Source organism: Amblyraja radiata, chromosome 11 (genome assembly GCF_010909765.2).
Source record: "Amblyraja radiata isolate CabotCenter1 chromosome 11, sAmbRad1.1.pri, whole genome shotgun sequence".
Taxonomy (NCBI): domain Eukaryota; kingdom Metazoa; phylum Chordata; class Chondrichthyes; order Rajiformes; family Rajidae; genus Amblyraja; species Amblyraja radiata.
Window position 1 is genome coordinate 49,850,167 of NC_045966.1, and position 17,462 is coordinate 49,867,628.

The 17,462-nt window shown below is 44.1% G+C and overlaps 1 protein-coding gene across 1 annotated transcript; it reads left to right on the forward strand.

Annotated features, from left to right (window-relative positions):
- Positions 1–582: 582 nt before the first annotated feature.
- Positions 583–17,010, forward strand: LOC116978620 (platelet-derived growth factor receptor-like protein). Its single transcript, XM_033029904.1, has 6 exons — positions 583–863; positions 3,687–3,975; positions 9,960–10,111; positions 13,396–13,689; positions 15,244–15,383; positions 16,444–17,010. The coding sequence occupies exons 1-6, from the start codon at positions 806–808 to the stop codon at positions 16,651–16,653; spliced, it is 1,143 nt and encodes a 380-aa protein (XP_032885795.1). The 5' UTR covers positions 583–805; the 3' UTR covers positions 16,654–17,010.
- Positions 17,011–17,462: the final 452 nt, after the last annotated feature.

Sequence of the window (17,462 nt, forward strand, 5' to 3'; positions counted from 1 at the left end):
TGAACAAGCTGTGGCTGCCTGACAGTTTTTTTTGGAAGACCTGCAAGGAGACCGTTACAATAATCTAGCCTACTATTAATAAAGGCATGTACAAGTTTTTCTAAGTCTTGAGCTGACATGAGTCCTCTTAATCTTGCTATGTTTTTGAGGTGATAGTAGGCCGATTTTGTTACTGATTTGATGTGACTGTCGAAATTTAAATCTGAATCCATAATGACCCCAAGAGTACATCAACAAGTGTAAAAGAACCTTGCACGGTGAAAGATGCCATTTAAATAAAGGTCTCTTTCAGTGATCTTAAGTATGATTCTGGTTTAAAGGATGAAATTCGACAGGCTCGGTGTTAAACCATAAGAGGTCAAATTTATTTTTGACCCCTGTGGCTTCAAGGAAGGAAAATAATTATGCCTACTTAAAACGTGGATTCATGCTGGATTTTCGAAGTATTAAAATAGATTTCAGTAGGTACTGGCGGAGAGGGAAGTATGACAGGAATGTGGATGTTTATTGAGAGCTGAATGCCTTTGAATGGATTCTATTGAGTTTGTCTTTTAAACTGCCAGCTCCATCAGGTTTCATCTCAGTCGTTTGTGAGGGCACTTTGTTAGATGAGAAATAGTTGACTCCTTGATTCCGTTTGGGGAAACGCAAGTTCCTTGGCACCGCCAGTTCTCTGCTGCGAGATTTCCTGAAAGAAAATCGAGTTGGTGTGAAACTCGCTCCAGTTTGCTTCCACATTTGTTTCGCTGGCTGCAGAGTGCAAACGCTTCCTCGTTTGTTTTACTTTTAAACGAAACTTTCCGCAATGAGGCCGGGGCTGGTTTTCGCGCTGGTTTGTCTGAGTGTGTTTCTGCTGGAATTCGGTGAGTAAAAACGTAAGGGGTTAGAAATTGAGAAAAATTGAGAAAAATTGAAACATTTGTCAACTTCATACAGCCACCCAATGGTATTTTCAAATCACATCCTGTAACCTAAAGGTCAATGAATTGGAGATTAAAATCAAGCTTATTGGCAGGCTAATGAATATAATTGTTGCACTCAATAAGAAAGTAATTGATGTGGGAGATTTAGTAGTGATCTGACCACTAGTTAGTTCCTCAGGTCCTGGAGTTCAGAAGGGAGACACTTCCACTCACACACTGGTTGTTGTAACCTGTGGGGTGAATATACCTCAGACTGACAGGCGGCAGAAAGAAGCCAATCGGTCCTTCGAGTCTCCAACGTCACCTTCGAAATGTAATCCAGCTGTTCTCACACCCCACACCTTTCTCATATCCAACTGCTTTTCTTCCTCGTTTTTCAAGAATTTTTCCGTTCATCATCGAAAGCACCAAATGAATCTGAACTCCATTCAGCCAGTGCATTCCAAACCATAAGCATGCTTGGGGCATAGAAACGGTCTCTCCCCAGGGTCATTATCAAATATTTTGCATATCCCCTTAGATGTGTTCCTTCTCATTAGCAGTAAAACTGCGAGAAAATATGTTCGGTTTATGGCAAGAAAGATTTTGCAGTTATGTGATGTCTTTGGCTTACAATATCCCCTATAAAACAAGGGGGGGGGGGGATGTAAGATCAATTTGCATTTATATAGCTTTACCTGTGACCTGTGGGATGGTGCAAAACACTTTACAGTCAATTTGGTCATTTTCATGTGATCTTTAACATTCTTGTAATTTAAGAAACACTGCAGCCGATTTGTACACAGCAAACTGCACAAACAGCCAAATAGAAATGAGCTGATGTGCAGGTTTTATTTTTCGTATGTCTTTGTGGCGTGGCAGGAAACCAGAGCAGCCAGAGAAAACCCATGTGGTCTCAGGGAGAACGTACAAACTCCGTATAAACAGCACCTGCAGTTAGGATCGAACCTGGGCCTCTGGTGCTGTAAGGCCGCAACTCCACTTCTATGCCATTGTGCCACCCTAAAGTCTATTGTGTACAGTTATGATTACCGTACTATAGAAATATGTGATAGCAGTAGAGAGAGTGCAGAAAATGTATTGGGATGTTGCCTGGAATGGAGGGCTAAGGAGAGATTGAGAATAGCCAAAGATAGACACAAAAAGCTGGAGTAACTCAGCGGGACAGGCAGCATCTCTTGAGGGAAGGAATGGGTGATGTTTTGGGTCGAGACCGCTTTCTCTCCAGAGATGCTGCCTGTCCTGCTGAGTTACTCCAGCTTTATGTGTCTATCTTCGGTTTAAACCAGCATTTGCAGTTCCTTCCTACACATTGAGTATAGCCAGTCTCTCCATATAAATATGGCCATCTCTAAGAACATAGCAACTGAGGAGTGATTTCATAGAGGTTAATAAAATTCTAACAGACATAGATAGAATAGATAATGCAAATCTTTTTCCAACGGCGGTGGAGCCTAGAACTAGAGGACATGGGTTTCAGATGAGAGGGGAGAAATTAATGGAATTCTGAGATGTAAGGTTTTCACACAGGGGGAGATGAATATCTGAAATGAGTTGGCAGAGGTGGCAGTTAAGGTAGACATTATTACAATGCATTGAAGGCATTTACTCAGGTACTTAGATAGGAAAGGATTAGAGGGTTATGGACCGAATGCAAACACATGGGATTAGTGCAGAATGGGCTTGGTTCGGCAACTTGAGCGCCCTGGAGAGGAAAAGACTACAAAAAGTAGTAAACACTGCCCAGTCCATCATCGGCTCTGACCTTCCTTCCATCAAGGGGATTTATCGCAGTCGCTGCCTTAAAAAGGCTGGCAGTATCATCAAAGACCCACACCATCCTGGCCACACACTCATCTCCCTGCTACCTTCAGGTGGAAGGTACAGGAGCCTGAAGACTGCAACAACCAGGTTCAGGAGTAGTTACTTCCCCACAGCCATCAGGCTATTAAACCTGGCTCGGACAAAACTCTGATCATTAATAATCCCTTATCTGCTATTTGCACTTTATCAGTCTATTTATTCATGTGTGTATATATTTATACAATGGTATATGGACATACTGATCTGTTTTGTAGTAAATGCCTACTATGTTCTGTGTGGTGAAGCAAAGCAAGAAGTTCATTGTCCTATCAGGGACACATGACAATAAACTCACTTGAACTTGAACTTGAACTTGAACTTGATAAGAATCAATGTCCGCATGGACCAGATGGGCTGAAAGGGTTCACATCTATGCTTTAATGTTTTTATGGTTCTGTGATTTAAGTGTGGTATGTTTGAAGGATAATGGATGGAATATAGGATAATGGAACATGGCAACATGGAACACATGAAATTAAGATTCCTGTTATTCGTGGGTCTGGGAGACTTTGTATTCATCAAATGGATGACCCACCGTGCTTTCCTCCCACCTCTGCCATAAATCTGCAGAAAGGGACCAGGAGAGGGTCCTGACCAGATTGCCTATCCACATTGTCCAGAGTTATTCCAGCATTTTGTGTCTTTCCTCAGTCAACCAGCATCAGCAGTTCCTTGTTTCTCCATCAGATGGCCAGGTTTGGCCAATAACTACTTCTATCCTATCATTTTCACCTCATTTGATGTAAGTAGATTGCGAAATAATAATGAAAGCCATTGAGTCAGCAAAACAAGACATTTTCATTCACACGTTCAATGGAATATTTATGATTATAAAGCAAAATAATTTGCTTCATAATAAAATTAATATTGTTGATCTAATAAAGTTGTTTCTTTTTTTAGCGGAATGCCAGAAGGATGCAAATACCAAAAGTAAAAAGCAAAATGCTGGCGGGAAAGTGAAACTGACCAACAAAAAGCCAAAGAACAAACCAAAAGTAAAGAAGGTGGCGGCTAGGAAGCTTGCAAGAATCAGCATCATGACCCAGTTACTGCAGCAAGGCAGGTTTCTGAAGCCATCCGATACTTTGGTCATTGCTGCTGGAGAGAATCTCCTGCTGCGCTGTAAGGGGAAGCACATCAGCTGGGCCTACCCCTCTTATCTAGATGAAGAAAATGACGGCAGATTCAGGTATTTATCTGTTCACTGTAAATGGAAATAATAGAAGGAGGCCTCATGTGTCCCCACACATAACTGGACTCGATATAATGTGATAAAAATGAACTGCAGATGCTGGTTTATACCAAAGATAGACAACAAATACTGGAGTGGCTCAACAGGTCAGGTAGCAGCTCTGGAGAAAATGGATAGGTGACGTTTTGGGCCGGGACCTTTCTTCACACTGATTGTGGTGGTGAGAGGGTTGGGTGAGAAAGCTGTAAGGGAGGAAGGGCAGGATAAAGCCAGACCCATCCTGCATCTTGCAAATCAACCATCATCAACCTCTCGGACCCCAAAAAGAGGCCCCCCACTCTAGGACATCCAAGATGTCCCCCCTCCACATCAAACATGGTCCCCCTCCTTTCTGCTATTGATAGATCTCCCACCCGTATCTCCCCTGTGCCCCATAGTTCTGCTCTTACTCCCACTCTCCCCATAGGCAGATCAATGATTGAGTTCCTCCCGTCCTCATCCCCTGACCCCACCAGCCTCTGCATCCAACACGTCACTTCCAGGCTCCTCCGTCACCTCCAACGTGATCGAGAACTGGACTCACCAGTTGCACTCAAACACACTGGAAAATGCCCAATAGTTAATTTCCAAGTAAGTAAGTAAACTTTATTTATATAGCACATTTTTAGTCAACTTGAATTGACCCCAAAGTGCTTCACATAATTTAAATAATAAGTTCCATTGCATACCATAGAAAAAGGTTTAAAAAAAAGAGAAAAAAAATGGACACAACATATTATAGAGTTCAACACAAACGTCCCCCCACAGCAGAATCAAAACATTTCCACTGTGGGGAAAGGCACCAGAAAGTTAAGTCCTCTTCCTCTGTGAAACACCCGAGGTTGGGGCCCATCTGTGGCCGTGCAGCCAGTCCGTTGATTTTCAGGGCCCTCTTGCCGTAAAGATGGAACATCGGCGTCGGGTGGAACATTCCTCAGCGGCTTGGAAAAGTCTGGAGCGGCCGTCCCCTTCCCGGAGACCGGAGACCGCGGCACTCGTAGTCCTCCGGCCGCGCCGGCTGGAGCTCTGTCCCCGGCGAACTCGATCCCTGGCTCTGCGGCGCTCCAAATCCAGCGCCGCCCGCAAGTGATGTGCTAACAAGCATTTCCTAGAGTGCATTCAAGAGCCAAGAGCTAATCACAACACAACACCAACACAGACAAAATAGGGGAAGGAACTTTGAACCATAAATAAACATCCACCACTCTGGAGAAAAATACAATTTAATATTTAATATAGGCTTTAAATTACATTGAAATCTTCTTAAAACCGCGTCCCAGGTGTAACAGATTCACAAAGCCAGTTAAGGGCCTGTCCCACTTAGGCGACTTTTTAGGCGAGTGCAGAAGACTCTGCGCTCGCCTCATGATCGCCGCATGGTCGCCACATGTTCGCTGGTGGTCTCTGGCGAGTCTCCGTCATGTTCGAGAGGAGTTCCCACATCTGGGAACTAGTCGCGGCCTCAGTAGGGTCGCAGCAAATTTTTCAACGTGTTGAAAATTTTTCTGCAACCAAAAATTGGTCACCATGGAGAAAATCGATACTTTTGTGGTAGTGGGGTCGCCATATCGTTGTAGGTAGTCGAGGTGGCCGTAGGTAGTTTTAGTTAATCTCCTTAGCTGACTAGCAAAGATACGACCTTGGTAAGGCCATCAAAAAGGCCAAAAGGGACTTCTGCTCCAAGCTGGAGGGTGAGACGGATGTTCGGCAACTGTGACAGGGCTTAAATGCCATCAAAAGGCAAAATCAGGAGGCAGCTCAATTGTCATCGAAGCATCACTCCCTGATGAGCTCAATGCGTTATACGCACGCTTTAATAGGGAGAACACTGATGTGCCTTCCCGAGCCCCCATTCAGTCACAGTGACAGAGGCCGACTTCAGAAGATCCTTCAGGGGGGTGAACCCTCCGAAAGCGCCTGGACCTGATGGTATACCCGGCCGTGTTCTAAAAACCTGTTCGGACCAACTGGCTGGAGTTTTTACGAACATTTTCAACCTCTCATTTCTGAGGTCTGAGGTTCCCATCTGCTTTAAAAGGGCATCAATAATACCGGTGCCCAAGAAGAGCAAGGTGACGTGCCTCAATGACTATCGACCAGTGGCACTAACGTCTGTGGTGATGAACTGGTTTGAGAGGTTGATTATGGCGCAAATCAACTCCTACCTCGACAAGAACCTCGACCCACTGCAGTTCGTTTACCGCAATAACAGATCAACGGTGGATGCAATCTCACTGACTCTCCTCTCCAATCCGCTCTGGACCACTTGGACAACAAAATCTCATATGCCAGGTTGTTATTCATTGACTACAGCTCGACATTTAATACCATCATGCCCACCAAGCTGGCTACCAAGCTCTCAGATCTGGGTCTCTGCGCATCCCTCTGCAGTTGAATCCTAGACTTCCTCATCCACAGACGACAGTCTGTCCATATTGGTGGAAATGTGTCATCCTCGATAACAGTCAGCATGGGAGCACCTCAAGGTTGCGTGCTCAGCCTCCTGCTGTACTCACTCTATACTCATGACTGCATAGCCTGACATAGTGCAAACTCCATCATCAAGTTCGCCGACGACACCACTGTTGTGGGAGGAATCAATGATGGGGACAAGTCAGAGTATAGAAGTCAGATCGACCGATTGACCAAATGGTGCCAACACAATAACCTGGCTCTCAACACCAGCAAAACCAAGGAACTGATTGTGGACATTGGAAAGGGTAGGATAGGGGCCCACAATCCCGTTTATATCAACGGGACGATGGTGGAAAGGGTCAAGAACTTCAAATTCCTGGGCGTGCACATTTCCGAAGATCTTTCCTGGTCCCAGCACACTGATGCAATTATAAAGAAAGCACATCAGCGCCTCTACTTCCTGAGAAGATTACGGAGAGTCGGTATGTCAAAGAGGAATCTCTCGAACTTCTACAGGTGCACAGTAGAGAGCATGCTGACTGGTTGCATCGTGGCTTGGTTCGGCAACCTGAGCATCCAGTAGCGGAAAAGGATGCAGAAAGTTGTAATCACCGCCCAGTCCATCATCGGCTCTGACCTCCCCACCATCGAAGGGATCTATCGCAGTCGCTGCTTCAAAAAGGCAGCCAACATCATCAAGTACCCGCACCATCCTGGCCACGCACTCATCTCTCCACTACCATCGGCAGAAGGTACAGGAGCCTGATATCTGTTATATCCAGGTTCAGGAACAGCTTCTTCCCCCCAGACATCAGGCTATTAAACTCACCAACAAACAGACTCTGAACTGTAACAGCCTATTGCACTTTATCTGCTTAATTATGTGTATATTGAACTGAACTGTTCTGTATTTTTGCTTACAATATTCTGTTGTGCTGCAGCAAGCAATAATTTCATTGTCCTATCAAACTCTCTTGACTTAACTTGTCCGGGCATTTTCATTGGCTCATTGGGGAAAATAAACCTAAGCACGAGTTTTCAGAACCAAGGAAAACTGACCGGTAATGTTAAATGCCCGTTAAACTTCACAGCTGTGTATCTCTGGCTTATTAAAAGTTGTCTGGCTTCTTAAAAGTGTCTCCACACCTCTTCCCCCCCTTCACCCCCCTTCTTCCCCCCTTCCCCCCCCCTCCCCAAGCTCTTTTAAAGGACTTACTGTACACTGTGCTAGCTGTCTTTAACCTTCCTGTTCATCGCGGTGTGTGTCTGTATCACTTTGGCTTTTCACCGTGTGAATTTCAGACAGCGTCCCCTGCTATCCTTGGCCCCCGCCTTTGCTGTGTGTGTGTGTGTGTGTGTGTGTGTGTGTGTGTGTGTGTGTGTGTGTGTGTGTGTGTGCGGGTGCGTGTGCGTGTGCGTGTGTGTATGTGTGTGTGCGCGTGTGCGCGTGTGTGCGTGTGTGCGTGTGTGTTCCGCTCTGACAGAAACCGTTCCAGTTCGTGGTTTTTCAGGCGAGTGCCGCGAGCTTGAAGGTTGCAGGCAGGCCGCTGAAAAGTCGTCTAAGTGGGACAGGCCCTTAAAAAATGCTTTGTAATGATTGTTTAATGAGATCTCTTCTGCCCATGTTAGTTACTTTTTATGTAAAGTTAGAGGCGAGAATTTCTATGGAGAAACAAGGAACGCGGATATGAGTTAATACACAAATGGACAAATACACAAAAGTGCTGGAGTAACTCAGGCAGCATTTCTGGAGAACATGTATAGGTGACGTTTCGGGTCGGGACCCTTCAGCACTTTGCATCCTTTTGTGAGAATTTCTATTTACTATTTTAGGTTTTCATGATTTTACAATTATTTTGACAGGTGTTTTCTTTTCATTTCCAATCACTTTGCATATTGCTAAAAACAAAAATCTGCCATGAATCAATACAAACATGTTTGGTGTGTATGTTTGTGTGTGCGCATGTGTATGTATGCATGTGTGAGCGTGTGTGTGTGTATGCGTGTGTGAGCGTGTGTGTATGCATGTGTGAGCGTGTGTGTGTGTGTGTTGTTAAAATACAATTGATGAAGTAGCTTATAGAAGTATTCATTGTGATATTTAAGTATCGACACAATCTCATTTGATCAATACACCTGAAGATAGGTTTGATACAAAAGTAGTTTTAATCATATTTTAAATCAATTACATGTGGAGCAATCCAGATGTAAATGATCAAAAATTACAGTAAAAAAATGTGTAATTTCATGGTGGGTTAAAAATCATTTAAAGCCGTGCGTATTGGAGTCTCTATAAACAAGCGCATTTGGCACAAACTACCAATGAAGAACTTTGTTTTTGTTGTGTTTTTTTAAAAGGGTTATGAAAAGATTGATTTTTGTGGGTTCGAGACTTGTATACACAAGACACCATTTAATAAAATTAGATTTGGTAGAGTTCAATGTTTATTATTCATGTTTGTTCACTTTTTACTAAATGTTACTTAAGTAATCAAATTGGGAAACATAGCACGCCATAATTAATAGAATAAATAGGGTTTCAAAGTTTGTCTTTCAGTATTGACGTAATATTTGCAGCAGTAAAGATATATATTTAAATTCTACAATGCTATTTTCCTGGAATTACAAGGACTAGGGTCCTGAAACACTAATTTTAGCTAATTTGATCTCAGAACAACCAATGTTTTGGCAGAGTCAGCTTCCAAGAAATTGTTTCGTTTTTTCTTCATTTAGTTTAGAGATACAGCGTGGAAACAGGCCCTCTGGTCCCAGCATTGGCCAGGACTCTCCTGATCTTCTCTAAGATTGCATTGAGGAAACTTTATCATTCATTGGAAAAGTCAATCAGAAGAAGGGCCCTGACCTGAAAAGTTACCAATCCATGTCTACCATGACCACCATGTATTTTAGACGTTTCCTGGCCTGCCGAGTTACTCCAGCACTTTGTGTATATTTTTGTAAACCAGCATCAGTTGTTCCTTGTGTCTACTGAGACCTCAGCTTAACATCAATTCGAAAAGAATGGACACTTGACACTTTAGTATAAAGTGGAGGTTAAAATGGGAGTATGTGTATCTTCATATGATTCAATTTGGCTTCATGGGAGCAGAGCAAGAGTTTACAAATTTTCAACAATATCTGCAAATGCAGGGAAGTTTTAGATTTAGTTTAGTTTAGGGCTAAAGCACAGAAACAGGCCCTTCAGCCCACCGAGTCCACACCGACTGGCAATCCCCGTATACTAGCACTATCTTACACACTGGGGACAATTTAAATTCTTACCAAAGCAAATATGTCTTGTGGGAGGAAACTGGAGCACCCGGAGAAAACCCATGAGGTCACGGGGAGAACGTACAAACTCTGCACAGACAGCACCCGTAGTCAGGATTTAACCTGGGTCTCTGGAACTGTAAGGCAGCAACTCTACCACTGTGCCACTGTACAACTCCATTCACAGATTAATTTAAGATTTGGTGATCTGATACTTTTTTGAATTATATTTTAAAGCTTTATTTTTTATTTTGCAGCATTGACCATCGGGAAAGATTTAGTCAACTGACAGTGGCAAACAGCACAGGAGCTGACACCGGTGAATACAGCTGTTGGGCGCTGGACTGTGATGCTGAGACTTGCAGGAGGGATGACTCCAAAACGGGCAGCACTTATGTCTTCTTCACTGGTGGGGACCACATTCAGGTGTTAGTCTGAAAGTAGGCACAGAAACAGAACTAGCCCCTGGAATTTGACTGTAAAGACTCAGGTTTCAGAATGGCTTAAATGTAACTGAAAGCAATGGCAGGATGGCAACATCATTATGATAGAGACACAAGGAACTGCAGACGCGGGAACCTTGGGCAAATCACAAAGTGCTGGAGGAACTCAATGCATCTCAGGCAGCATCTGTGGAGGGAATAAACAGGCGATGTTTTGGGTCGCGATCCTTCTTCAGACTGCATGCTGTAACTGCAGAAGATGCTGTGGATCCACATCTTGATGAATGAATGGAGATGTTTTCATTAACATATTTCTATAAGACTTTAGAGATACAGATACAGGTCCTTCGGCCCACTGAGTCTGTGCCTATCAGTGATCAACCCGTACACTAACATTGTCCTATGCACTAGGGACAATTTTACAACTTACCAAAGCGAACTACCCTACAAACTTGTATGTCTTTGGAGTGTGGAGGGAAACCGGCGCACCTGGAGAAAGCCCACGTGGTCACAGGGAGAATGTGCAAACTCTGTACAGACATCAAACATAGTCGGGATTGAGCCTGGGTCTCTGGCGCTGTAAGGCAGCAACTCTGTCACCATGCTGCCTTCATTCCATTCTGATAGGGAATCTGATAATCTTGAGCTGTGGTCATGTTCTTCCTCCGTTGTACAAAATATCTGTGGTATTAATAGAGTCTCCTAGTAGCCTGGTGTCATGGGTGATTTCCTCAAAACGGTCACATATTGGAGGTGCCTTATAATTAAATAAGTAATAACACGGAACTGCAGATGCGAATTTACCATAGAAAGACACAAATGCTGGAGTAACTCAACAGGTCAGGCAGCAGAATGTGGATAGGTGATGTTTCAGGTTGGGACCCTTCTTCCGACTAATTGCAGGTGGGGCCGAGAGAGGCGGCTGGAAGAGGTGGGCAGGCCAAAGCATGGGTGGTGATAATGAACACAGGTGAGGGAGGGGATCTTTTGATAGGTAGGTTGTTGTACACATTATAGAAGTACCCCTTGTGCTCACCTTAGAGTTCCGTGATAATTTTTTTTAACCTGGCAGTATTCCAAAGTCATCACCAGGCCAGCATGGTGGTGCAGCGGTAGAGTTGCTGCCTTAGCGCCAGAGGCCCGGGTTTGATCTTGACTACGGGTGCTGTCTGAACTTTGTTTGTACGTTCTCCCTGTGACCTGCGTGGGTTTTCTCCGGGAACTCCAGTTTCCCCTCACGCTCCAAAGAAGTACGTTTGTAGGCTAATTGGCTTGGCAATATTGTGAATTGTCCCTGGTGTGTGTAGGATAGTGCAGGGGTGCTCGCTGGTTGGCGCGGAATCAGTGGGCTGAAGGGCCTTTTCACGCTGTATCTATAAAATAAAATAAACTAATCCGAAGGTTGGGTCTTAGTGTTCAGCAAATAGCTCACACCACATCATTAAGGGGCTGACAACACCAGGCACAGCACGTGAGGTCTTGTTCTCTTTCCTGCGTTTCCTTTAATTCACCAAAATATTTTTTCTCATGCTCCTAGATTCTTTGGGGTCCTGTTTCCAGGCTCACTTTAAACTCACCAGGGCCCAGTTTATCCACATTCCCTTTGAACTCACCAGGACCCTGCTTCCTACCTTACAAGTGATCTGTTTTCCATGCCACCATTAAACTCATTAGCTTCTCTTTCCCACGCTCCCTTTAAACTCACTGGGGTCTTGTTTTCTGCACCCTCTTTAAAGTCACTGAGACCATGTTTCCAGTGCTCCCTTTAAATACAGCAAATCTGTTTTCCACATTCCCTTTAAACTTAACGGGACCCCTTATTCCTGGACTCCAGTGGATTGGAAAGTTTATTGGACTACTGTGGAATATCCAAAAATAAAACATTTGTGTCTATCTTCGGTTTAAAAAATCATGGAGGTGTTTTAATAAGAGAAAGGGTGCAATAGTCTTGAAAATCTGCTCGTCTGGTGCCACCAAAGTCCCTGGATCATCAGTGGTTTACAGTAAGAATCGGATAATATTCTGGCTGCAGTATGGAAGACCTGCTCTCAAGAACAAACTATTTCTACTCCTTTTCTCCACTCATTCATAACTTAAAGCCAGTGTTCTCTTGATAGTACCAGTTACATACCAATTTGTAAAGCTGAGCAGATGTGATGGGTTGGGTTGGACTCAATCCACCTCATATTCGCTAAAGATGGACATAAAATACTGGAGTAACTCAGCGGGTCAGACAACATCTCTGGAGAAAAGGAATAGGTGAAGAAACCATGGTCCTTTCCCACGTGGAAATCACAAGGACGTGCAGAAATGACTGAGAAACATCAAACAATTTAAAAAAAAGTAACATTCAAAACCAATTAATTTTTGTAAATTAACCATGTAACAATAGTAATTAGAAGTAAACAGCTACTCTCAATGAATGTTTCATGACAGTCTATTCCTTTCTAATGATTGCAATATGGAAAGAGGTACAGTATGGAGACAGGCCATTCAGCCCATTGTCCATGCCGACCATCAATCACATATTCACACTAGTTTTTTGTTAACCCATTTTCACTTCCTCCCCCCGACACACTTAGGGAGATTTACAGAGGCCAATTAACCTACAAACCCGCCTGCCTTTGGGATGTGAGAGAAAACAGAGCACGTCCAGGAAACCCACGCGGTCACAGGGAAAACGTGCAAACTCCACACAAACAGCACCCCACACGGACAGGATTAAACATGGGTCTCTGGCGCTGCGAGGCAACAGCTCTACCAGCTTGATGCCCCTCAGCAACACACAAGCTGCAATTGGCTAATGTGAAATTAAATTGGATTGCTTTCATAGAACATAGAAGAGTGAAGCACAGGAACAGACCCTTCAGCCCACAATGTCTGTGTTGAACATGATTTCAAGATCAACTCATCTCATCTACCTGCATCTGATCTGTATCCTTCAATTCTCTGCATATCCATGCGCTTATGTAAGGATGTCTTAAACACCACTATCTAATCTGCCTCCAGTGTTTCATGCACCCACTACCCTCTGCATAAAATTGGGTTGAGTGCCTGAATTGGATCTAAATTATTGAATGAGTCTAAACATTATGAAGTTGCAAGACTTTATTTTAGTTTAGTTTAGTTTAGTTTAGAGATTCAGCACCACTCGAGTTCGAGTTTGGTTTATTGCCATGTGGGTACAGTGAAAAGCTTTTTGTTTTGTGCTAAAAATTATTTAAGTTACTGATGTTTCTGTTCCCTACAGATCCTCGTGAGCTGTTTGTACCAGCAAACGATTACTACATGGCCATTCAGCTTCGCACTGACAGACCCACAAGGTTGCCGTGCCAGGTGACCAATCCTCTTGCCAAAGTGTCTCTGCATCGGGAGTATCCACCGGAGTTGATTCCAGAGGATGGGAAATTAATCACGTTTGACGTGAAGAAAGGATTTGTTATCCATAAAGCCCTTCCATTGTTTGGCGGCACACTATACTGCGTGGCAAGCTATCAGGGGCTAAGGCAGAGTTCCACCAAGTACCTCCTCATTTTTACCTATTGTAAGTACGTTATTGAGTCATAAGTCATACAGCATAGAAACTGGCCCTTCAGCCCACCATATCTATGCTAACCATCATGTCTACTACACTAACACCACTTGCTTGCATTTATACCATATCCCTCTATTCCTTATAGAAACAAAGAACTGCAGATACTGATAGACACAAAGTGCTGGAGTAACTCAGCGGGTCAGGCAGCATCTCTGGAGAAGAAGGAAGGTGATGTTTCGGGTCAGGACCCTTCTTCAGACAGAAACTAGTAGATGGTGGGGTGGGGGGTTGGGGGGGGGTGAAGAGCTGGAGGCATGAAAAGACCAGGGCCAATAAGGGCAGGCAACAAATGTATTCAGATAGATAGTCTGACGACGGTTCCTGACCCGAAACGTCACCCATCCATTTTCTCTAGAGATGCTGCCTGACCGCTGAGTTACTCCAGCACTTTGTGACTACCTTCGTTATATACCAGCATCTGCAGTTCCTTTCTACACTACAAATGTTCTCAGGCAGAGGTGGAGTGCTGATTGTTGGCAAGGGAAGGTGTAATCTCAAGAAGGATGCAATGTAGTGAACTGTGGAACTGATTCAGTGACTAGGGTGGAGGATGTGGGCAAGAGGGGAGGGGAGTGTTAGTAGAAGTTACCTACAATTAGAGAATTCAATGTTCATACCGCTAGTTTGCAAGCTACTCAAGCAAAATATGAGGTGCTGTTCCTCCAATTTGTGTCCTTTTCCTCCAGAGATGCTGCCTGACCCACTGAATTACTCCAGCACTTTGTGTCTATCGCCCTGTGCTTTGCTCATTCAAGTACATATCCAGAGCCATAGCCACAAGGCACAGAAACCCATCAAATGGGATTGGTATTGATATAACTTGATGGTTAATGTTGACCATTAAATGGCACCGATACCAATCCCCTTGACCAGCACTAGATCCGTAGTCTATATTATTCGACACAATTCCAGTGCTCACTCAGCTGTTTATACAGTCAATTCTCATTAATCCAACACTCAATATTCCAGAATATTTGCTATCAGATACTAATTTGTGCCTTAACACAGCAGAAACATACATGACAATTCATATTCCGAATCGATATGCTTTTTCCAACAACTGGCATTAATTTAACACTATAATTACATTATTTAACTGACAGTCAACGCTTCTAATTTGTAAGCGCCATTATTGCCGATTCTCCGCAATAACTGAGTGGGGGTGGATAATGTTTAACCCGAGGCGAGGAGGGAAGAAACACATAATTGGGGGGTTTAAACAAGCAGGAATTCACAGGCCGGGGTGCCACAGAGCCCCTCAGTCCCACGCACGTTATGCCCGGGTTAGGCCCGGTACCCACGACGCCTCCATGCCGCCCACGCAACCAGAATCATGTCACGTGGCGCCAGCTCATCAGGTAACGTTACAGCAGATGTGGGGAGGCGCAGTGCAACGGCAGCCTCGGTCCGCTGTAACCGAAAGCCACTATAGAGAGGTCGGTTATTGCAAGGGTTTACTGTATATGACTACATCTATGAACTAAATAGTTGATTTTCTCTCAGATCCATCTGCACGTCCAGCTGCTACAATCAAAGCCTCATCCAGCTCTGTGCATGCAGGTGTAAACTTCAACTTAACCTGTACAGTTCTTGGGGAAACTAACATAGAGGTGCACTTCACTTGGGAATTCCCTGGCCAGCAGGTACGTTTAAGACCCCCGAGACCTCTAGAAACGTTTGACTTAGAACTTCTCATGTGGACCTCTGCTACGCTTGAAGTTCAGCCTTGGACCTCATCAAAATGGGCATGGGGTGTGTATCTCTTGGTGGCATGCTGTGCCATGGCCTTGATGGCATTGGTTCATAAGGTCATAATTCATAGGAGCAGAATTAGGCCATTCGGCTGATCAAGTCTACTCCACCATTCAATCAAAGCAGATTTAACTTTCTCTCTCAACCTCATTCTCCTGCCTTCACCATATAACCACTGACACCCTTACCAATCACGAATCTGTCAATCTCCATCTTAAAAATACTCAATCACTTGGCCTCCACAGCCATCTGTGGCAATGGATTCCACAGATTCTCTACCCTGTGACTAAAGAAATTCCTCCTCATCTTCTTTCTAAAAGTGCATCTTTTTATTCTGAGGCTGTGCCCTCTGATCCCAGATCTCGCACTAGTGGAAACATCCTCTCCACCCACTCTATCCAGGCCTTTCACTATTCGGGTAAGCTTCAATGAGGTCCTTCCCCATCCCTCTATATGACACTTTGGGTCGGGACCCATTTTCTCAGGAGGCTCCATGTCCTTCGGTGATGCTGCATGAGCCATTGAGTAAAGGGCCTGTCCCACTTGGCCGTCATTTGGGCGTAATTTACTCGACATCATTGACGTGTCACGACGCACACCGTGCGCATCATGACATGCACGTGATGCGCGCATGGTACGCATTACACGCGCATGGTGCGTGATGACATAGGCAGTGACGCTCGGTCGCAGGATTTTGTGATGTACGAAATCTTCGCGCGCCACCTGCGTGACGGGCAAATGACGGCCAAGTGGGACAGGCCAATTAGTCCAGCACTTTGTGTTAGAGTAATAACTCATTTTCTCATTATTCTTATTTATGGACTTCCCATTGAAATGGAGATGAAATGTGTATTTACAAAGCTGTAACCAACTATGTTGCATTTAAAATGGAATTATCATCTTTTTTATTCTATCTATTGTTTCTTTTTATTCCCCTCTTTGTGTAATCAGCTGGGGAGACCCACCTACACCATGGAGAGCCAGCAGTCAGTATATGCTGGTGGCCAGGCACTCCAGTCATCGCAAAGTGTGCTGCTGGTAGATGAGGCCCGGCCTATTGATGAGGGACTCTACACCTGTACCGCTCAGAACCAGCAGGGGGCGACCTCAGTCTCCACTCGTGTCAACGTACTCCCACGGACTGGTCCAGGTCGACAATGAGCAGAGGAGCAGGATTAAGACTTTCTCCTCAGTTTACTGACAACTACACTGCAAAATGGAGAAACCAACTGCAGTTATTTTTAAACTCCTGCAGAGTATTTAGTTGTACATTTGCATATTTCAGTCTCAGAAAAGAGGTGTTTTGCTGTTAAAAATATCTTGATATTTTAATCATTCAGCACAAATGTGTATGTGAGTGCTTGTGCAATGATTGCCTTCAAGAGAAGTAGACAATGCTTCTCCTCTGAAGGGGAAAGATCCCTGTTTGGTAATATAATGTTGTCACTTGTACCGGTAACAACAATTCTAAATCTTAATGAAAATGTAAAATAAAGCCAGCAATGGTGATCAATGTGACATCAGGGGCAGTGAGTTTTTGTAGCCAGTTATTATTATTTCATATGGACACTGATTCTACAACTACAATTCCTAATGAAGAAGTAACATCCCTTTATGACATTTATGTGAAGACAAACATGTTTTGGCAACATCACTGCCCATACAGCAAGAAATTGCAGAGTAACTCCCAGTCTATCACGCAGACCAGACTATCCAGCATAGACTTCATCTACACTTCACATTGCCTCAAGAAAGCAGCCAATATTATTATAGACCTTTCCCTCCTCATTCTTTCTTCTCCCCACTCCCATCGGACAGAAGATACAGAAGTTTGAAAGCGTGCACTGTAGTGGCCATTTGGCCTGTTTTGCATGTCATTGTGGATGGCATGTTCCTTTAAATTTTAGACTGCCCGTTATAATGTGGGTGGGATTTATGACGTGTCTTTGGGCGTGTTTATGCAGCTTAAC

Coding starts and splice junctions, on each gene's coding strand:
- LOC116978620 (XM_033029904.1), top strand. CDS start 806: ATGAGGCCGGGGCTGGTTTTCGCGCTGGTTTGTCTGAGTGTGTTTCTG. Junction 13,690..15,243: donor CCTCCTCATTTTTACCTATT/GTAAGTACGTTA, acceptor ATTTTCTCTCAG/ATCCATCTGCACGTCCAGCT. Junction 15,384..16,443: donor GGGAATTCCCTGGCCAGCAG/GTACGTTTAAGA, acceptor TTGTGTAATCAG/CTGGGGAGACCCACCTACAC.